Source organism: Brassica rapa, chromosome A02 (genome assembly GCF_000309985.2).
Source record: "Brassica rapa cultivar Chiifu-401-42 chromosome A02, CAAS_Brap_v3.01, whole genome shotgun sequence".
NCBI lineage: Eukaryota > Viridiplantae > Streptophyta > Magnoliopsida > Brassicales > Brassicaceae > Brassica > Brassica rapa.
The window spans coordinates 29,543,156-29,565,515 of NC_024796.2; the positions used below are offsets into that span (position 1 = coordinate 29,543,156).

The 22,360-nt window shown below is 35.1% G+C and overlaps 6 protein-coding genes and 1 pseudogene across 10 annotated transcripts; 3 read left to right on the top strand and 4 right to left on the bottom strand.

Annotated features, from left to right (window-relative positions):
* Positions 1–228: 228 nt before the first annotated feature.
* Positions 229–2,330, bottom strand: LOC103854905 (transcription factor TCP7). Its single transcript, XM_009131869.3, is given in 2 exon segments — positions 229–1,138; positions 1,140–2,330. Coding segments are annotated over 2 exon segments (699 nt in total). The 5' UTR covers positions 1,278–2,330; the 3' UTR covers positions 229–577.
* Positions 2,331–2,568: 238 nt separating this feature from the next.
* Positions 2,569–5,359, bottom strand: LOC103854906 (protein TRANSPARENT TESTA 16-like). Of its 5 annotated transcripts, none has more exons than XM_009131871.3 (7): positions 5,219–5,359; positions 4,538–4,764; positions 3,615–3,684; positions 3,339–3,503; positions 3,195–3,236; positions 3,070–3,111; positions 2,569–2,969 (listed from the first exon to the last, which is right to left on the bottom strand). In XM_009131871.3, the coding sequence occupies exons 1-7, from the start codon at positions 5,219–5,221 to the stop codon at positions 2,748–2,750; spliced, it is 771 nt and encodes a 256-aa protein (XP_009130119.2). In that variant the 5' UTR covers positions 5,222–5,359; the 3' UTR covers positions 2,569–2,747. The 5 variants fall into 5 exon arrangements, with proteins under 5 accessions (XP_009130119.2, XP_033140472.1, XP_033140471.1 ...); XM_033284581.1 differs by having other exon boundaries at positions 5,235–5,344; XM_033284580.1 differs by lacking the exon at positions 5,219–5,359 and adding an exon at positions 5,024–5,212.
* A 1,319-nt stretch (positions 5,360–6,678) lies between these two features.
* On the top strand, positions 6,679–9,087 carry LOC103854907 (nicotinamidase 2-like). Its single transcript, XM_009131873.3, has one exon. The coding sequence runs from the start codon at positions 8,304–8,306 to the stop codon at positions 8,898–8,900; it is 597 nt and encodes a 198-aa protein (XP_009130121.1). The 5' UTR covers positions 6,679–8,303; the 3' UTR covers positions 8,901–9,087.
* A 346-nt stretch (positions 9,088–9,433) lies between these two features.
* Positions 9,434–13,709, bottom strand: LOC103854908 (serine carboxypeptidase-like 34). Its single transcript, XM_009131874.3, has 9 exons — positions 13,072–13,709; positions 11,429–11,539; positions 11,244–11,339; positions 11,063–11,155; positions 10,887–10,975; positions 10,477–10,794; positions 10,150–10,286; positions 9,899–9,991; positions 9,434–9,805 (listed from the first exon to the last, which is right to left on the bottom strand). The coding sequence occupies exons 1-9, from the start codon at positions 13,385–13,387 to the stop codon at positions 9,547–9,549; spliced, it is 1,512 nt and encodes a 503-aa protein (XP_009130122.1). The 5' UTR covers positions 13,388–13,709; the 3' UTR covers positions 9,434–9,546.
* A 1,113-nt stretch (positions 13,710–14,822) lies between these two features.
* On the bottom strand, positions 14,823–16,726 carry LOC117132021 (annotated as a pseudogene).
* On the top strand, positions 16,236–20,521 carry LOC103854909 (cytochrome P450 86B1-like). Its single transcript, XM_009131875.3, has 2 exons — positions 16,236–18,633; positions 19,413–20,521. The coding sequence occupies exons 1-2, from the start codon at positions 17,389–17,391 to the stop codon at positions 19,833–19,835; spliced, it is 1,668 nt and encodes a 555-aa protein (XP_009130123.1). The 5' UTR covers positions 16,236–17,388; the 3' UTR covers positions 19,836–20,521.
* A 275-nt stretch (positions 20,522–20,796) lies between these two features.
* On the top strand, positions 20,797–22,264 carry LOC103854910 (uncharacterized protein At5g23160). Its single transcript, XM_009131876.3, has 2 exons — positions 20,797–21,422; positions 21,654–22,264. Exons 1-2 carry the CDS (start codon positions 21,081–21,083, stop codon positions 22,068–22,070), a joined length of 759 nt encoding a protein of 252 aa, XP_009130124.1. The 5' UTR covers positions 20,797–21,080; the 3' UTR covers positions 22,071–22,264.
* Positions 22,265–22,360: the final 96 nt, after the last annotated feature.

Genomic DNA, 22,360 nt, shown 5'->3' on the forward strand with positions numbered 1-22,360 from the left:
CTCTCCTCTCATTCAAATCCAGACTCGAATTACACAATGCGTTCTCCAGTTCAAGTTCAGCAAAACAATCACACTCACGTACAATTACAAAGCTGTTGTCCATCATTATTATATAAACCAAACATATACGTAGAAGCCTGTAACATTTTATTAAAAAACAAACGTGGTAATCGATCAGCTTACGCACCACAATTGTTGTAACACATTACACTATCAGCAACAACAACAAGAAACAATATACATATATTTATAATAATATTACTTTGACAACGGCTCTGCTTCGCCGAAAAAAAAAACAGACACAAGGGCAAAACCTCCACGGTTTCTTAATTGCCCTAATTGACGTACTAAGTAAATCTTGATCTCCCACAAAAACAAAAACTTCATGAAACAAAACTTTTAAGACAAGATTATTTAACCTATATAACCCTAGCTAGTTTTAGCTTAAACACTAACGATACTCTCACTGTCTCACATCACACTTGGAATCAATCAATCTCTAAAAACTAAAACACAAACATAGAGAAAAAGAAATTAATATACATATACCAAAGTAAAAAGGAGCTCAACTTCATCATCAACGTGTGTCATCCTCTCTCCGACCCGACGCGGGAACTCCACCAGATAAAGAAGCAAGCAAGCTAAGATGACCCGGAAGATTATTACCGACTCTAGCTGCCGAAGCTTCACCTATTGCACCTTGTTGCTGTCGCTGCTGGTGAACAAAAAGGGCAGCTGCTTCTTGTTGTTGATGTTGTTGCAAGAACATCTCATGTGGAGCTCCGGCGGCAAAGCTCAAAACTTGTCCGAACTCTGGCCTCGCCGGAACAGACCAAAACCCAGCTGGTATAGCACCTCCGAAACCCTCTCTCACGCGTTTTCCAAGTATAAACGGTGAGGAACCTAGTAAAGGTTTATGATCTAGAGACGACGAGGAGATAGTGCATGTTGAGGTGGTGGAGAAGCTCGCCGGGGTCGTGCCGGTTCCCGTTGCGGCTATGATGGAAGGCTCAGCTTGACGGAGGAGCCATTCGATAGTTTGACCGTCGGACTTGTGGCCGAGCTCCCTTGTTAGCTGGAACACACGTGCTGCGCATATGATTGGCATACGTATCCTCCTCCCTCTTCCGTCTACTTTGGTGTGTCGAATGTCGATCTTTCGCTGGAGGTTTCTTCACAACGGGAGCTCTCTCTGATGGTTGCTGTTGTTGTTTTTGTCTCTGGCGTTCGAGTATGTCTCCGTTTGAGATCATAACTCCGTTGGTGGTATTAGACATGGTTCTTAGAAGAAGAAGGAAAAGGGAATGGTAGCTAAGCAGTCTATGACTCACTGAAACACATTAAGAGGAGGAAGAGGAAGGGAAGCTAATGATTGAGAGGCAGGAGCTGGTGGAGACTGGAAGGAGAGCACATGTGTGGTGTGGGTCCTTCTAACAGCTCATCTCCTTTTGTTTTTGTTTTTTTCTTGAAAAATATTACTAAAACATTTTTTATTATAAAATAGCACATAAGAAAAAATTCTAAAATATCATTAACTTAAAATTTTAAAATAATTTAAATTTTATATTTAGGTTTGAGTGTAGTGATTAGGATTGAAAATTTATTATTTAGGGAATATGAGTGATTAAGATTTAGGAATTATAATATTTTAGTTTTTTTTTTTGCTAAATGAGTGACATTTTAGAATTTTTATACTATTTTTTGATAAACTTAAGAAAATATTATTATGGAGAATTTTTTTTTTTTTTGCTTCTTATTTGTCATAACGCGGTGGACTTCACGCCGGTGGATATCTTGCGGTGGGCCAGGCACCGGCAGGAGAATTTAAGCTAGGTGGGTCAACCCGGCCCTTTTGCGGTTGGTGCAGGATGTTATGTGCATTTATAAGCAATGGTTGATTCTGGATAAGAGGTATTCTTGATCTATTACAACTCTTACCAAAGCCAAAAAAAACTTTTGATTTTAGGACGATTAATCCGGGTAGTGATTTTTAGCTAATGTGACCACAAATTCTGTGGATCAAGATAATCTTTTGGATTAAAGTTGTTTACATGTAACTATTGAAGAGATTGCAAAGGAAACCATCAGTGAGGTCATTGATTGGTAAGTAGACATGGCAGATTCGCAAGATCTTGTTATGTTGATTGTCTCATCATCGAGATTTTCTTTTCTTTATGACAATAATTTTATTAATGACCTACACCCAGAGCATTTTGCTAATATATTTCTTCAATTATTGTCGTATTTCAAACAGTAATTACATCCTAACAAACCACCATTAATCTTTAATTTTCTCAAACAAGCTTTTAAACTAAAAATATAATCATCATCACCGTCAAAATCACGAGTATACTTGCCCCAGAATCTATGCTCTTTCCACACAAAAAAATCCTTCTATTGTTAAGTTTCCAAACAAAAATCTCTTTGCCCTGTTGACTATTTCTGATGTTAGTAAACATTCATTATTTTCATCATATGCATGGTATGTAATGAATGGAACTCATCTATGTTTACGTAAACCGTTGATCTCTATTTGGCAATCTTGTAATACTTATGATGGCTAGTTAATCATATAATCAAGACCATATTATTCTTCTCAATTCAAACAAACGTTCCATGTCAACACAAACATACACAAAGAAGAAAGGCACTGGCTAATTAAAATAGGTAATAAAAGACAGAAAACGATACTTCATTGTTCATTTATTTGTCTCCATAAAGAAAGAGTAAATCTGGTCGAGGACTTATCAGATATTGGCCATTGGATCGTTTTGAAGATTAGGCTGAGCAAGGTGGAGATGGTAATTGAGATCAATCTCGGACGGATGAGTAGCAAGCTGAAGAAAACTGTTTGGTTGTTGTTGCTGATCATTATAGAACTGAACTTGCTCTAGAAACTGTTGATATTCCCCTGGTTTGGTCTCTATCCCACCTTGCTGAAACTCAGTCGTGGCACGATGCCCATGAAGCTGCAATATAGTTAACAACGGTATAGATAGAAGAAAATGTCATTCAATCGAAAAGCTGCAAACAAATGGGCATTTTTAGCTAGTGATTAACCAAACTTACCCAACGGTACATATTGTTGTTATCATCTTCTAGCATCCGCCTCTGATTATATGCGTAAACCATGGTATTGATCATTAAAAAGATCATTAAGAATTTTTTTATTAAATGAGTGATTAGAGAGCGACCTTTCTGCTTAGATTCTCCAACTGTTGTTGCATCAACTCATTCTTCAATATATTAACATTAGAGATAGAAAAGAGATTAAACCAAAGCTGTAATCAAATATAGTTTAAGAGAATATATTGCTATGATCGCATATATTACGTTACCTTACGCTGACGAATTTTAAGCACAGAATGTTCGAGCTGTTGCTCTAGTCCATCGAGCTCGTGTGGAGGAATGGAGGCTAGGCCATGTCCACGGTATAGACGCTGACGGAGCTCAAGCTTACATGTCTCTCTTCTTAGTACTTCTATCTCATGACAGAATTCCTCCTATATATACACACGAAAACTCCAAATTAAATGATTAATTGATTTTTGTGAAAATGCTATTTATGTTTTTGTGAATTGGTAAAACCAAATGAATATGTATGTTGTATATACCCGGTTGTCATTAGGATCAGGGAGTCGCAATCCGTTGGTCTGCAAGTATCGGTCAATGAGCTGAGGCATCCTATTTAACATTGGTAATTATGAAATGTGATCAAATTAGTATCTTTAACCTCACAACGTCAAGATTCCAATAATCACTGGAGGAACACAAGTATCATAGCTAGCCTAGTCCTCAAGATTAGGATCTATAGATATACTTTGACAAACAAAAACAAGAGGATCGGTATTCTGGCCATAAAAATTGGTTACAAGAAAACAAAATTAAAAGGTGTTATCACCTCTTTATTTAGTAAAATAAGACATCAATATAATAGCATACCTTTCTTCTCATTTTTTGACTAGGGCTATATGTGAATAAATCAGTCTTCTGGTTATGACTTATATATGAAACTTATAATTAGCACAGCTTTATAATTTCTTGTAAATACACAATACACTACAACAGAAACTGAGATCCTTTATGAAAAAGGTTGAACAAGAAATGTCAAAATCTCTGCAGATCTGTTTGTTCCGCAGATGTAGAATATATAGAATTTGACCCAAATATACCAATAATGATCATATATATATATATATATATATATATATATATATATATATGCATGTACTCATAATACAAAAATAAAAACTGCTAGAATAAATTGATAGCATCAGGGATCTTAACTTCTGGGCCAAATTTAAATCTTAGAACATACTAGTATTCATTAATACCTGCTACTTCAGAAGCTAATGATGAAAACTATCTGTTCACAAGCACGAGGAGTATACCTCTCTCATACCCTCATTTAAATTAGACCAATATGGTTGACCAAACAAAGTAAGAAAAGATCAATACATACATGTAGACATGTGTGTACAGATCTATGAAACCCTAATTTTAGAGAAAGAGAGATAGAGAACTGGAAGAAGCTAACGTGAGGGGTTCGGTGCAGTGCTGGTAGAGCTTTCCAGTGGCGGAGAAGACGATGAGACCGATGTGAGCATCGCAGAGAACAGAGAGCTCATGAGCTTTCTTGATAACACCACTTCTTCTCTTGGAAAAGGTCACTTGCCTCGCTGTCCGATTCTCTATCTTCTTTATCTCTATCTTCCCTCTTCCCATCTCTCTCCTCTTTTTCTTATTTTCCCTTTTCTCTTCCTCCTGATTCATTTGTATCACATTAAAAATTAGGCCAACTTGAAAAATCTCTAATTTAACTACAAAAAAAAAGAATCTGAAACCCTAATTAAAGTCAATTACAGGATTCATTTCAGAGAGAATCTGAAACCCTAAAGTCAATTATTCTTGATTCTTGATGTGTGAATTTAGAGAGAGGCGAGAGAATGTGTGTGGGTGAGTTAGTGAATATATATATACATATATAGAGAGAGAACTAACAAAAGAAAAGAGAAGAGAGAGCCTTTTTGTTGAGTTGTGTTCTTGGGGATCTGGAAATTGAGATCAGTAAACACTAGTATATGAGGTTGGATGACACAAAGAGGATAGAGATTTTTTTTTTTTGTCACAAAGAGGATTGAGATTAATGGTGAAGAATATGCTTAATCAACTTTCTCTTTTCTCTATATTACGTATGTAGCGTGTGGTTTCAGCTCACCATTTTCTAATCTCACCTCTCTTGTTATTCTCCTTCCTTACATATACACATCTATAAGTTGCTTTTGTAAATTGGAGAGTGCAATTAATGTATATATAAGGCTTATTAGCTATTTTAACATCGACAATGGTTACTGAGTTATGCGATAAACGTATCATGGTGAGCATTATACAACTAGTGTCGTGCTATGCCTTAATTTGTACATTTAACCCATATGTGGGTGTGCTAATATTGTAAAAATAAACGTAATATGTATTCCTTTTATTTTTATCTGTACAGTTAATTAACTAATTAAGAAAAAGAAGAAGAAGTTAAGCTAACAGAAATAAAAATAAGCAGTTTAATGTTAAATTGTTAATTTGTAATTAATTAGACATGTAATGGTAGTTTCCTTAGCAGAGAAGTCCCTTTTTAGTCAAATCTTCAACCACTAATTTTTGGATCTGCAATGCATGGCGCAATTTGTAAATGATCCCAAAATGGAAACTTCATGAAATTGTTATAAGGAAAACAAAGTTACCACAATGGGCAAAAGGCAAAAGAGAGTGAGTAGACAAATGGGAGAGGACAAAGTGTAACAATACTTGAAAGTGACTTCTTAGTTTTCTTCTTACCCACCTCCTAAGCGCCCTTTGATTTTTATCTCGATAATTAAGTCAGTTTATGTGCAACTTAGCTAGATTATTTGTGAAGTTTATATTTCTGTCAACCTGAGTCAATTCATTAACGAAAGTTGAATTCAAATCAGAGATGGCAAAATGATTTGAATTTTATAATAAACTGGTTACAAAATGATATATAGCAAAACAAGAGACGAACATGTGTTCTAAAAGTTCAAACACAAATATTAAAAAATTACCTTTATCTAAAAAATACCATTAAAATTAAATTTAGAATGATTCAACTAATTATAAAATACACTATAATATAACTTTTATACAATTTTTAGTAAGTTAAAGGTTATCTAGAAAGTTGAAAGAAACATCAAAAACTTTCTTAAGCATCTTACATTTTAAAATAAGAGTACATTTTCTAGAATGAGTTTTTTTTTTGGGTTTCTTGGATGATTAACTATAGCTTTTATACTGAAATCAAGATTTAGTCTGAGCTGTACATTCAGATATTTGCATCTATATCCTCGAGACTCGTACATTATTTACATATCAATTGTTAGATCCTTGGCAATGGAAATTGGCTTGGTAGCTGTCGTCTATGCAATAACATCAATTCGACAGCCCTTTCTGAATAAATAAAAAAATATTAATCCGTTTGAATTCTAAAGTCTTTTCCTTTGAATTTTGTGTCAATAGGATTTTTAAGAAAGCAGAGAGAGAGAGAGAGAGAGGAGAGAGAGAGAGAGAGAGAGAGAGAGAGAGAGAGAGAGAGAGAGAGAGAGAGAGAGAGAGAGAGAGAGAGAGAGAGAGAGAGAGAGAGAGAGAGAGAGAGAGAGAGAGAGAGAGAGAGAGAGAGCTCTTCTGTTCTGCCAGCGAGTCACAGTAAACATGTTCTGGTTTCTAAATTAGGAAACTAATGATTATAGAGGAAGAGTTGAGCCCAAAGCTATTTTCGTCATTCCAACTATCCAATCCCTGTGCATCCCATTCCTATACTGTATGGCTTGTCTACGTTATTTATATACACATACGTACATATAACATAGATGTAAAATGTGTTCAAAAAAAAAAAAAAACATAGATATAATTATCGAGTATGTTCTTTATAGGGAAATTATGCCAAGTAGCTAAGAAAAAAAAAATTAAAAATCTAACCAAAATCCTCCTCAAAAATCTAACCAAAATCCTCCTCTCTCTCTCTCCTGCTTTCTCTTCCTATCTCTCTCTCCCAAATCTAATTTTTTTTTTTGGTTATTTAGCGAAAAAACTATTCTTTATATAGAGCACTTCAATTCAGGAGTTCTTATTAACTTTCTCAAAGAGTAATAAAATATAAAATACTAATAAAATATTATTGGATATCTCAAATTTTTAGAAATTCAGTTCTATAGTTCTTAAATAAGAAGTAACATAGAAAGTGCTCTTAGTAACATGCCTAAGCTTAACTAATTGATAAATGTTTTGATTATTCTTTTTGAGGCTTTCCGCTTACGTCAACTCTAAACAGAGAGACTAAAACGTATGGCATACAATTGCATGTTACAATGGGATGGTTCATCTGACATCAGCGTCTTTATTATGTGATCATTCAGTGATTACCATATTAAAGAGAACCTCGTGGATTACCATTGATTAACTAGGACCCAATATGTTTTATCTTTTGTTTGTCATCTTTAAAGTCAACTCATATTTCAGTTAGCTTCCTATATGAGTCATTTTTTGTACATTAATCATTCACATATTACAATTTATGTTTGTCTGAAGTGTCATTTATAACAGTATAATTGTTTTTTTTTGTTGGAATAAATCACTACGCGGATATTTTGTTCGTTTGTTTATTAAAGAGAACAGGATAGTTTTGTGAACTTGATATGTCATCCGTTCATTATTTAGTCCTACTGATTTGTATTCATATGATTAGGTTTTGTATTTTTTCCTTTTGTCAACATTCTTAAATTTGTAACACTTACAAGACATAGCATATCATTTAATTAACTCAAGTTTTCTACCTTGGAATCAAAACATTGTCGAATAAATGTGATAACATATCAAACCTTTGGGATAGTATAAAAGTATCAAATAGATGATATGAAACACAACTACTCAATTAGACAGCTTTACTATTAGTATATTTTTATCATATTTTAATTATCGTTGGTATACCGCAAACAAATGCTTATTGAATTATGCTTGGAGAAGCATTAACAAATACACATTAGAAAACCAGAAAACAAAACTGTATTTGTTGTCAACAACCTAACTGTTAATTGCCACAGGTCCAGAACGTCATATGTGGGCTAGGCCCATTTCATATTTGTTACGGCCCAATATAAATTGACCAAATAATAGTTGAAACTAGACACTTCCAGACTTCCAGTTCTTGTCTTCTAGTGTAACTAGTTCAACTCCTGTTTCTAGGTTCCAAACTCTCTCCACCGATCAAGAGTTTCCTTTCCTCTCTATCGCCAATTATGGCTTCCTCGTGGAGAAAGTACGAGACCCGAAAGCGAGACCCAAACCCTCAAAACGTCGCTCTTCTCGTCATCGATTTACAAAACCACTTCTCCTCCATGGCCAAGCCTATCCTCCACAACGCTCTCACCACCATCGACCTCTGCCGACGCGCCTCCATCCCCATATTCTTCACGCGCCACGTCCACAAATCCCTTGCTACTGACACCACCATGCTCGGCGAGTGGTGGAACGGCGACCTGATCATCGACGGGACCCCCGACTCCGAACTCATCCCGGAGATCAAACGTCAGGTTAACGGACCAGACGAGGTCGTGGAGAAGAACACGTACAGCGCGTTTCACAACACGTGTCTTCAGGAGAAGCTGGTGGAGATTGGTGTGGAGGAGGTGATCGTGATCGGAGTGATGACGAATCTGTGCTGTGAGACGACGGCTCGTGAGGCCTTTGTCAGGGGTTATAGGGTTTTCTTCTCGACGGACGCGACTGCTACGGTTAATGAGGAGCTTCACGATGCAACTCTCATGAATCTAACTTATGGCTTCGCTTATCTCGTCGACTGTGATAGGCTCCGGCGTGGGCTTTTACGTAATTAAACAACAATAGTACACTTTATACTCTTTCTTGTTACTTTCTTATATATTGTCTTCTAGATATGTTGTACTTGTATCAAAGTTACTTTGTTAGTTATTGTCCTCTTGATATGTTGTACTTGTATCAAAGTACTCTTATGTTTTTTTTGTGAAAGCAAAAGTACTCTTCAATCACATAAATGTTTTTTTTTGAACAACACTTCACTCACATAAAGAAAATTGATATATATATATATATATATATATATATATATATATATATGGAGGAATTCGAAACAGAGGAGAGTATCAGGCGTTACACTTTATTGAATTTGATGTATAACATTCCCAGATGTGCATGAATCATGAATGCGAACACGATATGTAGCCATAATTCTTACTAATTACTAATTTTATAGCATATGTTTTGTTCTCCATCCTTTAAATAGATTTGATATGTTCTTGCATTTTGTATATAAACTAGCTAGTTGTGAAATAGTTCTTGGTTTTTGTGAAAGAATCATTTAAGAGTTCCTGCGGTTATTGTAACAAAGAAGTAAAGCGAGATAAGCCTTATATACAAGTCTAATTAATGGCATTTGTATTTGCTTAAATCGGTTTATTAATTTTCTGAACAATTATAAAATAATCTGGAGTAGTAGAGAAATAATCAAAAGGGAAACGTAGGAAGTTTCTTGTTAGCAAGAAAATGGTGAACAAGCTGAAGAGCCTCTCTAGGTTTGAAAGTCGGAACTTGGTGTCCCGCTCCTCTCACAGTCACAAACATTAGCCCATCGTACTCCACCGTCCACCCGCCAACCTGTTGTTTATTGGTGTACCAAGGTGTCCAGTCTTGGACGGTCTTAAGACCAAGCTTCTTTAATGAGTATCTGGTTGCGGTCACTGGGATTCTTCCATCTGTATCCCCACTTTTTCACCAAATATTTAAAACTAGTTATCGCCAATTTTCCGTAAATATTCATACATAAAAAGACCACTATCAAGGAGCAAGTGTTATGTACCTGAAAACCCATACTCGTAATCCGGCTGAAACAAGTGTTCTCAAGGTAGGAAGCATGGAAGCGGGAGCGTCAGCCCAAAACGAGATATGATCGCTGCACATATAGTTATAACCATGCATATTGGTTTATAAGATCGAACAATAAGTATCATATAACTAGAACCATATACGGTAGATTTCTATTTTCATTATAATTAAAATATGAAACATATGGAACTTAACCGGAAACATGTTTGAACATCATGATAATACCTGCAATGAGTCCAAGGGTAAGAGAGGTTGGTGACATTAGCATGAAGTGCCTCTTGAACATCTCTCCTGTTCATATACTTTTCTGTATAGTCTGATGCACATGGATCGTACCCGGCCGCCATCTTCCGCCATCCCTCCTGTATATCATTCAATTGTATGTACCACTCAAGTTAGGGACAAAGATCCCACATGGGAAACTGGAAATGATATTAACTAATATATAAACAAGATCAGTAAATCAACTTATAACAGTTTTAGGTTAGAAATTCATCTAACTTAACATGCAATCCGCTACAAATTATGAGTGAAAATAAAATATATACTTACATTGTTGGAGACGAGACGGGGCCGAAAGATGCCTCGAGCAGCAGGAAGGTGGCGGCTTCCGGCGACAGAATGTGAAATGGAGGAGTTCTCGGTGGTAGGAACACACCTCGGAGAATAGAGACTGTACATGTCAAGAATCTTGTATACATCAAAATACTCATCTAAAGCTCCATCACATTCCTTGGACACATGCGCTAGTCTGAAGTCGCAGTGTTCATTCACTCTCTGGTACAATCCATCTGATATCACTGCGTGATCGTAGGCATAATCTATCATCCCTTTTTGATCAGTTTCATCGTCCAACAATGCATTTCCTATCTGCACATATATAAAAGTCAATGTTATCATGACCTTAGTCAAATAGTAAACTGTAGCTAGTGATTAATGATTGATTAAAGAAAATATCTGACCATTAGACCCTTGAGGTTAATGAAATCTTTCTTTGGTGCAATCTTGTTTTGATTGTAGATGAGCTCCGAAAGTTGAGGAACGTAATGGCCTAATTAATTTCATGCAAATATACGTTACAAACAAAAATTATATGAACTTATTTATATTTGTTTTAATCACTTTAATTAATATTTACCGGCATAGCTTTCTCCGGCGATGTAAAAGTCGCGAGACTTGTACTGAGGGAATCTCTTGAACCAATTGACGAGGAAGTTGTACGAGTCGCTAGCTGGTTAAATTATACATAATTTTAATGTACTTACAATTTTTTTTACAATTTTCATTAGTAGAGTCATGTTATATAAGTATAATAGAACCTGTGACGGTGTCGCCGAGTTGACTTATATCACGGCTTGTGTTAGAGTAGGAGAATCCAACTCCTACCGGCGATTCCAAGAACAATAAATTTGCCGCTACATATTATATTTCAAAAGTATTATTTTAATTGCAATGATGAAATATAGAGTTGAATATATATTGAAAAAGTTGTAGACATCTATACCTTTGTTCCAGCTATATGGGTTTAGCCTGAGATTAGGTTGAGTTGAGTTTTGAGGGAAGAATGGTCCGAGTTCTTCTGATGCTCCAAATCCGACCGATGAACATCCCGGTCCTATTTAAATTTTTACCATTGAATCCATCTCAATATAATATTAACTGAAAGCCAGTTACAAAAAAATATATATACTATTAACTATTTGATTACTATGTACTATTTTGGATGTTTTGAACTTTCAAAACTTAAGCTATATATCTTGGCCTACTCTTTCACTTTATTACTTTCTGTTCAGTATTATCGCGTCGGGTCCATCTAGTTTAAGGGGTTTGTTTCTTGTAATAATAAACACACAAATACAAAAATATTGAGGAACTTTTAGGGCGTGCATACGTGCATGGACCATGTGTAATGTTTCGAATCATAACGAAATGAACAGTATAAGTTTCATGTAATTGACTTTTTATAGGTAGTAGTAATCTTATAGTAGATACATAACTTTTTGTGTCAAAAACTACTGTGTCTTAATATTAAAGTAAAGGGCGCATGAGCCCACGGGAGCCTACAAAAGCCAAAATATATGGAGTTGTATATATGACGTCGATCGACATAAATATTACATCCATCACATGCATATGAATCCAATATCTATATATAAGAGTTCGAAGCCAAAACAAAATCCAAAAGATCAATGCTAATTATCTAACGTTCTTTCACCATAAAACATGTTATGGTACACAAAACACTTATTTTATAATGCATTAAACGCTTTCTTATTCCATCTATAAATTAATACCTATATATTTTCAACCAGTTTTTAATTAATAGTAAGATATACAAATGAGACTAAAAGTGTATAAAGAGAATATCATATTGGATCTTGTAACAACTAACAAGCATGTGGAATCATTGCAAGCTTCCAAATTAAAGTTGAACCAACACAACCAATACTCATCATGATCGTCATGATAATAATTAACCACATATGTTTCATTGATTTTGATATCGTGAATAATATTACTGTTAAGAAGCTTCACCTAATATTCCCTCTCAGTTACCTTTTGTCTCCATGCATACAAATTTAAAGGACCACAGTGACAGTACATACAAATCTTATTTAATTAATTACCATCATGTTTTAGTCCACATTCAGTTTACCTAAGCCATATTATTCTACATACAAATAATACGATACACATGTATATGTGCTCCCTTCAAACAAAACAATGTGATCAAGCTAATAATCCAATATATAGTTTCCTTTCAATTTCAAAATATGATGATCACTATCATGCATAGATTAACTTTCAATTAATGAAATCACAATGTAGTGATGTTTAGATGCCCCAGCGTGTTTACTTTTGTGGGTGGGGTTTTAGTCTGGTCCAGGAAACTCATTACCGTGAAAAAGGTCTGAAAGTTTCTAAATTCAAAATCATAATTCAACTCGAAAGGGTGCAAGTAGATGAAATGCACAAGAAGCATGATACACATATAGTGAATTTTTTTTTTTACCTTTTTGGGGTTTTAATAATAAAACTATCCTTTCATCACAAGTTTTTTACGCCGACAATTTACTAATACAGCCGTGAGACCGAGACTCCTACAGAAAGAATCCAAAAAAACGAGTGGATGTGAATTAGTCTTACCTCCATTGAGCCAAAGAAGAAGAGGTTTTTTGTTTGGATTATGAGTGGCTTCAAAGAACCAATAGAATAATGCTCGTCCATGTGTCTCATTCACCGTTACATAACCGGCGTATTGCCGAAATTTCACCGGAGGCTGTCCCGGAAGCTCCTTCACTAGATCAGCTCGTTGCGCTGCCAAAACCCTAGACCGGAAACAACCATTGTCGCCGTCCTTGTCATCGTCGCTACAGAGCTTTGCTGCTAATGACGAGCCAAGAAGACAGGACACAAGAAATAGGACAAGAACAGAATGCACAACATGATGAGAAATTCTCATTTTTTTTTTACTTTATTAATGTTTGTGCTCAAATCATATAAAGTCGAATATAATGTTTCCTGTGAATTGTGAAGTGACTGCGCAAGCTTATATAATGTGGTGAGAGTGAGAGAGAAAGAGAATGATTTCAAAGACAGATAAGAACACTCTGTAGACTCACTGGATGGTAACCATTTCCATAAGATAAGACATACGAAAAGAAAAATCAAAATCTCAAAAAGTAAGGAAAATGAAATTTTATCTTTCCAGTTTATAATAATACTATAAATAATAATAATATTAGCACTTCTTATATATAAATAGAAAGGTTTGTTACAATTTGTTTTTGATAATAGGTTTGTTACAAATTAAGTTTCCTTTTTTATAGGCGTTTCTCTTTTTGTTTACACTAGCTAGAGGTAAAATATCTGCACATGCAACTTGCGCCTTCTATTTTATAACCGTTTTCACTTGAAATTTTATAATTATTCATGCGTATTAACACCATTATTATAAGATAAAGACATGTTACCAAACAAAAGAACCAAATGGGCAATAAGGAAGATACGACAGTAGCAATTATATCGTATAAATAGAAGTTTGTTATAAGTCGTTTTTCCCTTTATGGGCAATTAATATATTTTTGTTTATACTATACATTCAGATGCAACTTGTGCAATATGTCTGCAATTTATGTAAGGAAATTTAAGAATGATATAAACTAAAAAGATAATATAGAAAAATGTGAGAAAACTAGAGATAGTGAAGTGATTGGTCAATGAATTGGAATAGAAGGATCCAAACAAAAAGCAGAGGAGAGCGAAGAAAGTGACGGTTCATAAGATTATCTTATTAACAGATTTGACCAAACACTCTTATATTTACTTCTCTCATGTTCTTCCCCCTTAAAACTAGCAACAAGCAAGCTATCTACATAATATTTATATTACAATCTGTGGAATTGTGATGTATGTGCAAGTAAAATATCTGTCATACTACAAAACAGAATGTTACGGCATTGATTGCGTGGTGAAGATTCAGTTTCTGTGATATATACGTCATATAGGTGTATCCACATGTGGTTACAAGAAAAGGTGCATCTACTTGTATGTACCCATAATATCATATTTGTCTAAACAATCAGAGCATGATTAGTGGCAGTTTATCAACCAGTCTCTACACATTAAAAATAGAAAAGGGTAAAAAAGAGAAAGATGTCTATTTATTAGTAGTTTGATTTTTCTTTATTATTTAAATAAATATAAAAATATGTGAAAGATGATAATAAAGAAAAATCAAACTACTAATAAATAGACTTCTTTAGGATATGTAAGCCAATACTGATGCTCTTAGAAGTGAAGAGACATTTGGATGTTATAATTTACTATGTATAATACAATGCTTTTATAAAAAAAAATTTTTTTGTAAGATTTAATTAAAAAGTTTAACTTACTGATGACGAATAATATTTTGATAAGATAATTTTGCTTACAATATTGTTAGTTTTCAGACATAATCTTTTTATTATTAACAACAAAAACATATTAAAAAGAACAATAACACACAAACACTACGATGTCGTATTAGTACGAAACAGAGGATGAAGCTCAGAAACAGAACCGGAGAAGTTTAGCTCCATCTTCTCCTATCCTCCTCTTCGTTAACGGCACTAATCCGGTCGTCTCTTAGAGTTAGTCAGCCTGTAATTCAGCAGAAGCTCCTCATCACATAACTCCCTTGTTGCCACCAAAACCAATGTCTTAAGAACCGAAGCATCCAAACCATTGCTACCTGCTGTCTTAAACCAAAAGCTTCCAAATCTCTTCAAGAACATCTTTGGCCTTACAAAAGCCTTGGAGTGGCTTGCTCAACGCTTTCCATAACCTGTCTGAACCATTTTCTATTATTTTGGTGTGTGTTTTAACCACGGGTGCGTAGGAAGTACCAGTCCATAGTTCTCAACATTCTCCACCGAGACCCAAGGCTGAGCGTTTATCACAGTCCCATCGTACCTTGTGATGAGATAAGAGTTGTGTGAGTCAACCTTAGGGTACCCTGGAATGTACCTGTAGAAGGCAGGAGAGTAGATAACTCCAGGGTAAAAGGCTAAGACCGTTCCAGCATCTGCTTGGCTTTTGATGAAACAGCCTTGACCAGCGTCTTTGTGAGGTGTAGCCCATTTGATCAAGTAAATGTCTATAAGACCTCAGCTAGTTTCAAAGGCTTTGTCTCAGGAACAACTGTGCTGAAGAAGAAGAAGAAGAATCAGTGTGAATAATATGGAAGAAAGTAGTGAAGATCAATGTTCAAAAAATCACTAGACAGTAACTAAGCATTTTATAGAAGACTAGCGATTTGAGGGCAGTATATGAAGCTTAAACATTAAGGAATTATTTGATTTATTTTATATATTTTTATTTATATTAGATATTTTAGTTTTTGGGTTTAGTTATAAATTTATTTTGATGAATTATATACGACAAAAAAAAAACTGAATAAATTTATGGATTTGCACTAACATTATTGGTTGATTCAACATATTAAGACTGATTTAAACTAAGTTAGACCGATTTCAACTGATTTTAACCGATTTAAAACGGTATAAACCTATTTGAGTTGTCTAGACACTGACTACATGGGTTAAGATTATAAAGCTCACAAACTGAAACACTTAGGGAGCTTATCTTCAGCTGGAAAAGTATTACCCCCACCAATGGCGAAAGTAAGACCGCTCTGACGAGGAGGAAGAGGGCTTGCTGTTTTGTGGTCCTTACTCGTTCTTGCTAAATTCTGGATGAAGGATCCCGCCCATCAAAGAGCAGAAGTTTTCAACTAGGTGGTGAATGTTCTCTTGAATTTGTCTCTGCTGCTGAGACTAGGAGGTTTTAACCAGCCATCTCAATGATCTCCTCTGCATCTGTCTCCATAGCTTCTCGTCCCAACCGATTAAAGCTAACGCACAATTTTTTTTCATAAGCTAGAGTTAAATAAAACAAAATCAAGAACTATTGAGACAAAAGAGCCAACCTTGTATACATAAACAGCTTGTTAATGTCTGCTTCAAATTGGAGCTGCCTTGGGTTCTTGGCAAATGTAAATACTCTTGGCAAGAACTCCAACAGCCTAAAGTCCAAAAATCTCAGTCAGCAATGTCTGAACTCTTTACCAAAACCCTGCAAATCCCCCTAAGATCTAACAATGATCCCATGAAGCCTCTCAGCAACTGACCAAAAGAGAAACTTCATAAGATCGAACAAATATTAAGCCCAATGGCGAGAACAGGAAAACCATAACTAATGACGCTATAAGAATGCCCAATGAAAATGAAGAATTGTTATTTTCTATAGACGATACCCTCATTTTATTTGGCATATTTGAAAAAGAAAATTAATCAACTTTCTCGTAATAATAATATAAAAAGTGGTAACTTGACGTGAAAAAATAATACAAAAAGAAACAAACGTGGACGAAGCAATGATCTAAATATGATAAGAGGATTAACTTAGGTTACCCGTTATCAACCACTTCTCATCAGAATCATTTCCAAAAACCAGTTCACAGTTTTGGTCAAAACACACAATTTTTTTTTTTTTTGGCAAAAGAATCAAAAAACACAATCTAAAACACAATCGTCTATGTAATCTTTCCTATATCATAATTGTAAGATCACAATAAATCAGCGTTAAAAAAAAAATTTTTAGAGTCATAAAAAAAACCTTATTCCTCTATTTAAACCTCCCAAAAAGATCCGACCTATTGTAATTCCCAAGAACATAGCCAATGACCTCAAAAGACCCTCTTAAAGTGTAAGAATAGTAATACACACACGAGAATCAAGAAGCCGCAAGAATATAAAGACACAACATCTTTCTGCTCACCAAATCAAACCCTATTTTCTCCTGAGAGAGCCACAAGAAACTCATGCAATATTCTTCACCCCACTAGCTAAACTCACCACCTCCATTGTTATTATTAATCTCTCTTCATCCCTCTCTCTCCACTCTTCATCACTTTCTCACAAAATGAGTACCAATTCTTCTTACTATCTCACCTTCAGTGACCCTTTCTCCTCCCACGAGCCTCTTGTTTCACGTAAGCTATTTCTCCTCAGAAACGTCCAAGTTCTTGAGCTTCTTCTTGCCCTATTCGCCTTTATCGCCATACATTCCTTGCGTCAGAAGAAACACTACGGTCTTCCCGTGTGGCCGTTTCTAGGCATGCTTCCTTCTCTAGCTTTTGGCCTCAGAGGAAACATCTACGAGTGGCTAACCGATGTTCTCCGTCGTCAACACGGAACTTTCCATTTCAGAGGCCCTTGGTTCAGCAGCCTCAACAGCACCATTACTTGCGACCCAAGAAACGTTGAGCATCTCCTCAAGAACCGTTTCTCTGCCTACCCTAAAGGCTCTTACTTCCGAGACAACCTTAGAGACCTTCTAGGAGACGGTATCTTCAACGCGGATGACGAGACTTGGCAGAGGCAGAGGAAAACCGCAAGCATCGAGTTTCATTCAGCTAAGTTCAGACAGCTAACAACTCACTCCTTGTATGAGCTTGTTCACAAGAGGCTCTTACCAGTTCTTGAAGCTTCGGTCAAAACCTCTTCTCCTATTGATCTACAAGACGTGTTGTTGAGGCTAACGTTTGATAACGTGTGCATGATTGCTTTTGGAGTCGATCCAGGATGTCTTGGTCCAGACAAACCTGTAATACCCTTTGCTAAAGCCTTTGAGGACGCGACAGAAGCTGCGGTTTGTAGATTCGTCATGCCTACTTGCGTGTGGAAGTTGATGAAGTGTCTTAACTTAGGAACTGAGAAGATGCTAAAGGAGTCAATAAAAGGTGTGGATGATTTTGCTGAGGAAGTTATCAGGACGAGGAAGAAAGAACTGTCTCTTGAAGGTGAATCCACAAAGAGATCTGATCTCTTGACGGTGTTTATGGGTCTTAGAGATGAGAAGGGAGGTAGCTTTTCAGACAAGTTTCTTCGTGATATATGTGTGAACTTCATACTTGCTGGGAGAGATACTTCTTCTGTTGCTTTGAGCTGGTTCTTCTGGTTGCTAGAGAAGAATCCAGAGGTGGAAGAGAAGATTATGGTGGAGGTGTGTAAGATTTTGAGGCAGAGAGATGATAGTGGAAATGGAGGGAAGATAGATTATGAGCCTGTTTTCAGACCAGAAGAGATCAAGAAGATGGATTATCTACAAGCTGCTTTGTCTGAAGCTCTTAGGTTATACCCTTCAGTTCCTGTTGATCACAAAGAGGTACTAACTTTTACCTAAATCTGCTATGTTTTTACTTCCTAATTACTATTTGATTGCTTATCAGAAAGCCATTTTGTTTAAAATTGGAAACATATACTTTCGCTGCATTTGAAAGAATAATATTTTAAGATTTTCACACATATTAACAAAAATTAAATACATATTTTTATCTATGAGGAGTAGTTTTAAATTTTAAGTTTTATTTGGTTTCAAATAAAGCTTATCATTCATGTTTTTAGACTTTCATTTATATTTATTTGCTTTTTTTGTGACAAAAAAAGAAGCAAAAGAACTAATTAAAATTTTGAAATATCAACTCTCAAATACAAAAATAAAATTTAAAATATCATATTTAAATACGGAGGGAGTACGGAATTAAGAAAAAAACTAATTGCTTGATTAATTACTGTTTCTTTTTAGTACTTCCTGATATTAGGTCGTATATAAAGCCATTGGATGACCCAAAAACTTTAATATGCTATCATGTTTGGTTACTTATGGTTACCTAATCAGTAACCTATAGTTATTATGAAATTATTGGGAAGACAACTAATTAAATATGCAGGTATCTTTAAATCATTTATTCATAGAAGAAATGAAAAACTACATGTTTGACTTCTTGGTCACACACAAGAATGTTATGTTTTGCTGTTTCCCCATGAAACCTAACTACCAACTCGTTCATATTAAATGTACATGATGCTAAAGTACCTATCACCCGTGCGCGAGGTTACTATAGAGTAGCTGAAATTAATTTATTTGTTACTATTATTATTCAGGTCCAAGAAGATGATGTATTTCCTGATGGAACAATTTTAAAGAAAGGAGAAAAAGTTATATACGCAATTTACGCTATGGGTCGTATGGAAGCTATTTGGGGAAAAGATTGTCGTGAGTTTAGGCCAGAGAGGTGGCTAAGAGATGGGCGGTTTATGAGTGAGTCGGCATATAAGTTCACGGCCTTTAATGGCGGTCCACGCCTTTGTCTAGGCAAAGATTTTGCTTATTATCAGATGAAATCTACTGCAGCTGCAATAGTTTACCGGTACAAGGTGAAGGTGGTGGAGGGTCATAAAGTGGAACCGAAGTTAGCTCTTACAATGTACATGAAACATGGCTTGATGGTGAATTTGATCAACAGGAGTGTCTCCGAGATTGATCAATACTATGCCAAGACTATTGATGATGGTAATATTATTTAGTGTTTAATGTTTGAGATTTGTTAATTAGTTAAGATGGTGACCATAAGAAGATTGTTTACTTATTTTTGGATCATTTGAATTTTAAGCTATTTTTCTTTGTTTTCAATTTGGTAATTCGATGATGTGTATAGTCTATTTGGGTTTTAGCGTTTGGAAATGAGGAAAGAGGTTGTTATGGTTGGTAACCATTTTATTGCTAGGAAAAACAGTTGGTAGGGCTTGTAATATCATAGTAATAAATTTATTACTTAGAATTTTAATCTATTTTTATGAGTACAAGAAAATTTTATTAGGTATACTAACATATTATAATCAATATTTTTATTAACAAACTGTTCTTCTTCGGCAAACAAAATCGTTAAGAAACTAAACGGTTTTTGGTGAAAACTATCCTAACTTTATTCTGAAAAATAAAGTGATGGATGAGTATAGCTTTAACATATTGATCGATATAGCTTTTAGATATGTTTACATAAACTTTATTTATTTATTTATAAAAGGTTTTACATAAATTTAGCATTTAATATAGAAAACTGTAAATTTGGTTGAATCAATACTAAGCTGTCTAGAAATTTATCAAAGAAAAGTCAATATGAAACATGGAGTAATAATAAAAGAGAGAAAAGAAGACAGCATTTGAATTAATGAATTTAAAAAAAATTAGGCAAAAAAAAAAGAAGACAGCATGCGAAACTCTGGCGATGTAGAAGCGTGGACACGACCATAACTAATCTGTAAAGCTATCAGATCGAACGTAATCTAAAACGTCGTCAAACTTTAGGATTTATTTTCAATTTCTTAATTTCCGTTGTCATTAGTTTAATTATGGAATATATCATCTGAAATTTACCAGGATATATAAGTTCTAATTATTAAAAATGATTGGACATCAGTAGTACAACAATCATTCATAAATTGGTAGACTAGTAACAAAATATTAATGTTTCATTCCAATTATAAAACTTCTATGTTTTTGTGAAACAAAATAAGTTACACTACTGCCTACAAAACACGATGGTCATAAGAAGATACACATAGTCTATTCAACTCCTAAGGCTGCACGATCTTAATACTTGGAAGCATGTTAAATAAATATACATTCATCGCATTATCGAAAGCGTGCGAACACAAACACAATCTGTTCTAATAAATAATAAAACAAATCAGATAATTCCAACTGTTCAGAATCATCACCAACCCTTACATTACAAATATTTCATTTCTCAATCCTTCGACTCAACTTCAATGGGCAAACCGGAGAGGAAAGCCAGAGAGAAGACATGCTCTTCTTCGTCGTCTTATCTTCTTCGCTGCTTCGGTATTTCCCGGAAAATACACTCTCACAAACAAATGCTAGACGACGGCGCCGGCGGTCAAGAGAAGAAGAAGAAGAAAATAAGGAGTCGTTGGTTTTCTCGAGCGACAGCATTCCGTGTGAAAAACTGCGAGATCACAACGACGACGATATGTGAGACGAAGAAACATAACTTGACTATTGAAGATGATAAGCAAAACCTGTTTCGGGTGATACGTCAAGTTACTAATCCGAAGAACATAACTGCCGTTGGACAACATGAAACGAAAGAGGTATATTTATTCATTCTTTTTTATTTTCTTTCCCAAAACAAAATAATTTGTTTTTCTTATTATTATATTCCTTTTTCTAGACAATAATTTTTTTTCTTACTCTTATATTCCTGATAAAAAATAAACAATAAACCACAATTTTTTTTAAAACATTTTGTCATGTAAAAAAAAAACATTGTTATTATGTTGTGTCCCAAAGAAGTTGACAAGTTTTTTTTTCACATTCCACAGAAAAACACGAGTCAGCAGCAAAGAGACATAAACCCGGAACCGTTGACTTTATCAGGATACGACATGTGTTGCGAACAGGCATCAGTTCGTGTCGGGAAACTCGAACCGACTAAACCTGTCGGGTCCGGGCCAAAGCGGGAGAAGAATTCTCGGGTCAGAAAAGCATCGCGGGTTGACCCGGTGATTGGGATATCAATCATAATGCTAACGCTAGTGATCATGTTGATGTGGGGACGTTTGTGTGCGGTTCTTTGTACATGTACTTGGTGTTACTTTCTCCCTCGTCTCAAACGCAAACGCATTGGTGGCGGTGAAGCTCAAGGCAAAGATGTTTTGGATTTGAACTCTGACGCTTATAAGAAAAAAGTTGTTCTGGAAGGGTTTCTGGTACGGCAGCAACGTCGCGTTTTGATGTGACCACGTTTTGATATCTTTTCTAATTTTTGTTTATTTATTGTTTTTGTACATGCCATAACCACTGATATTACTCGATCATTCATCATGCATGCACGCACATTTCTATATACATTGTCCTTTACAGTTGTCTATATATTGTACTCCTTTCATAGTTTTAGATGTGTTTTTTTTTTTAATTTCAATAAATAAGTTTTTCACATTTCTAACCAATTTTTCATTTATTAAATATAATGTGACTAATCAGATTATACAAATCTATTCTAAGATTAGTTCAATTATATCTAATCTAT

Bases quoted from the DNA above. Each gene is read 5' to 3' on its own strand.
- LOC103854906 (XM_009131870.1), bottom strand. The intron at 3,112-3,194 runs GTCGCTCTCTAA...GCATATAATCAG, and splicing joins TGGAGAATCTAAGCAGAAAG to AGGCGGATGCTAGAAGATGA. The intron at 2,970-3,069 runs GTAAGTTTGGTT...ACTATATTGCAG, and splicing joins ACAACAATATGTACCGTTGG to CTTCATGGGCATCGTGCCAC.
- LOC103854907 (XM_009131873.3), top strand. From the start codon at position 8,304: ATGGCTTCCTCGTGGAGAAAGTACGAGACCCGAAAGCGAGACCCAAAC.
- LOC103854908 (XM_009131874.3), bottom strand. From the start codon at position 13,387: ATGAGAATTTCTCATCATGTTGTGCATTCTGTTCTTGTCCTATTTCTT. The intron at 10,287-10,476 runs GTAAGTATATAT...AATGATATACAG, and splicing joins CCCGTCTCGTCTCCAACAAT to GAGGGATGGCGGAAGATGGC. The intron at 9,992-10,149 runs GTATTATCATGA...CTATATGTGCAG, and splicing joins TACCCTTGGACTCATTGCAG to CGATCATATCTCGTTTTGGG.
- LOC103854909 (XM_009131875.3), top strand. From the start codon at position 17,389: ATGAGTACCAATTCTTCTTACTATCTCACCTTCAGTGACCCTTTCTCC. The intron at 18,634-19,412 runs GTACTAACTTTT...ATTATTATTCAG, and splicing joins TTCCTGTTGATCACAAAGAG to GTCCAAGAAGATGATGTATT.
- LOC103854910 (XM_009131876.3), top strand. From the start codon at position 21,081: ATGGGCAAACCGGAGAGGAAAGCCAGAGAGAAGACATGCTCTTCTTCG. The intron at 21,423-21,653 runs GTATATTTATTC...CACATTCCACAG, and splicing joins GACAACATGAAACGAAAGAG to AAAAACACGAGTCAGCAGCA.